This window comes from Austrofundulus limnaeus, unplaced genomic scaffold (genome assembly GCF_001266775.1).
Source record: "Austrofundulus limnaeus strain Quisiro unplaced genomic scaffold, Austrofundulus_limnaeus-1.0 Scaffold111, whole genome shotgun sequence".
NCBI lineage: Eukaryota > Metazoa > Chordata > Actinopteri > Cyprinodontiformes > Rivulidae > Austrofundulus > Austrofundulus limnaeus.
In genome coordinates, this window is record NW_013952513.1 from 1,145,606 (window position 1) to 1,146,565 (window position 960).

A 960-nucleotide genomic window follows, 5' to 3' on the forward strand; every position below is an offset into this window, starting at 1 on the left:
AAGGTAATCACTTGTAAAAGTGCAACATATTATTATATTCTGGGAGTTTCACTAAAATTGGGGCTGTAGTTCATGGAATATTTTGCTAACAGACAAACACATCAGACCGTCTACCGGGGCGATGACGAGCAGACATTTTTAATTAGGTTTGACAAACCGAGAACATCACCGCCATCTAGTGGTTGAACAGGAGCGATGCAGGTCATTTAACTTGTGAATGACACCGCCGCGTGGGCGTGGCCAACACCGGTTCATTAAGAGCCGAGTAGGAGGCACCACTACATGCAAGTCATCCCGACCGTAGTACGTTGACTCCTACAGGGCTTTCAGTATTTATTCGTGCTCAGCAGCTACAAACACAGCAGCTCAGTCAGTGTGTAACCTGAGCTCTTTGTTCGCAACCGACACACTTTGACGCATCAAAACGTCGTTTTGAAATTACAACTTGTTAGCATTAGCAGCCGGAAACCACATGGATACCAACACAAACAACGCTGAGGCGAAGCTGCTGCTGAACCATGCCAAGACTCTCCGCTTTCACACCGGGAATTTAGTCAACCGAAGTCGGATTAAGAAGGTTCCGTGCTCCCCCAGCGAGGAGGTAAAAACCAACAAAAAAATAAAATAAAAATATATAGACACGGTGTGTCACCCTGTAGCTTGTTAGCTTAGCCTACCCTCACCCTGCTGAATATTTAACCAAATGTATTTCACTGAGGGAAAAAAAGGCAGTGTAACGAGAGTACACTGACAGGAACATGTCTCAAATTAAATACATACTTCCATTTTTAGCTGTTATAGAATAACACATCTTAAGAGCTTTACTCTGTTAAAAACTTCAGTGTTTACCTTACATCACACTGTAACACGTGATAGGTAGTTGTTGTCAAACAATATTGTTGACAGTAAACATCAAGACGTGTGTGCGTGTATATATATATATATATATATATATATATA

The 960-nt window shown here is 41.8% G+C and overlaps 1 protein-coding gene across 1 annotated transcript in view; it reads left to right on the forward strand.

Annotated features, from left to right (window-relative positions):
- The first annotated feature begins 253 nt into the window (after window positions 1-253).
- gclm (glutamate-cysteine ligase, modifier subunit) overlaps window positions 254-960 on the forward strand; it is a 9,996-nt gene continuing 9,289 nt past the window's right edge. Inside the window, exon 1 of the mRNA XM_014014224.1 lies at window positions 254-601. Coding sequence (XP_013869678.1) covers window positions 473-601 — 129 coding nt within the window. The 5' untranslated portion in view covers window positions 254-472. The remainder of the gene's footprint in view (window positions 602-960) is intronic.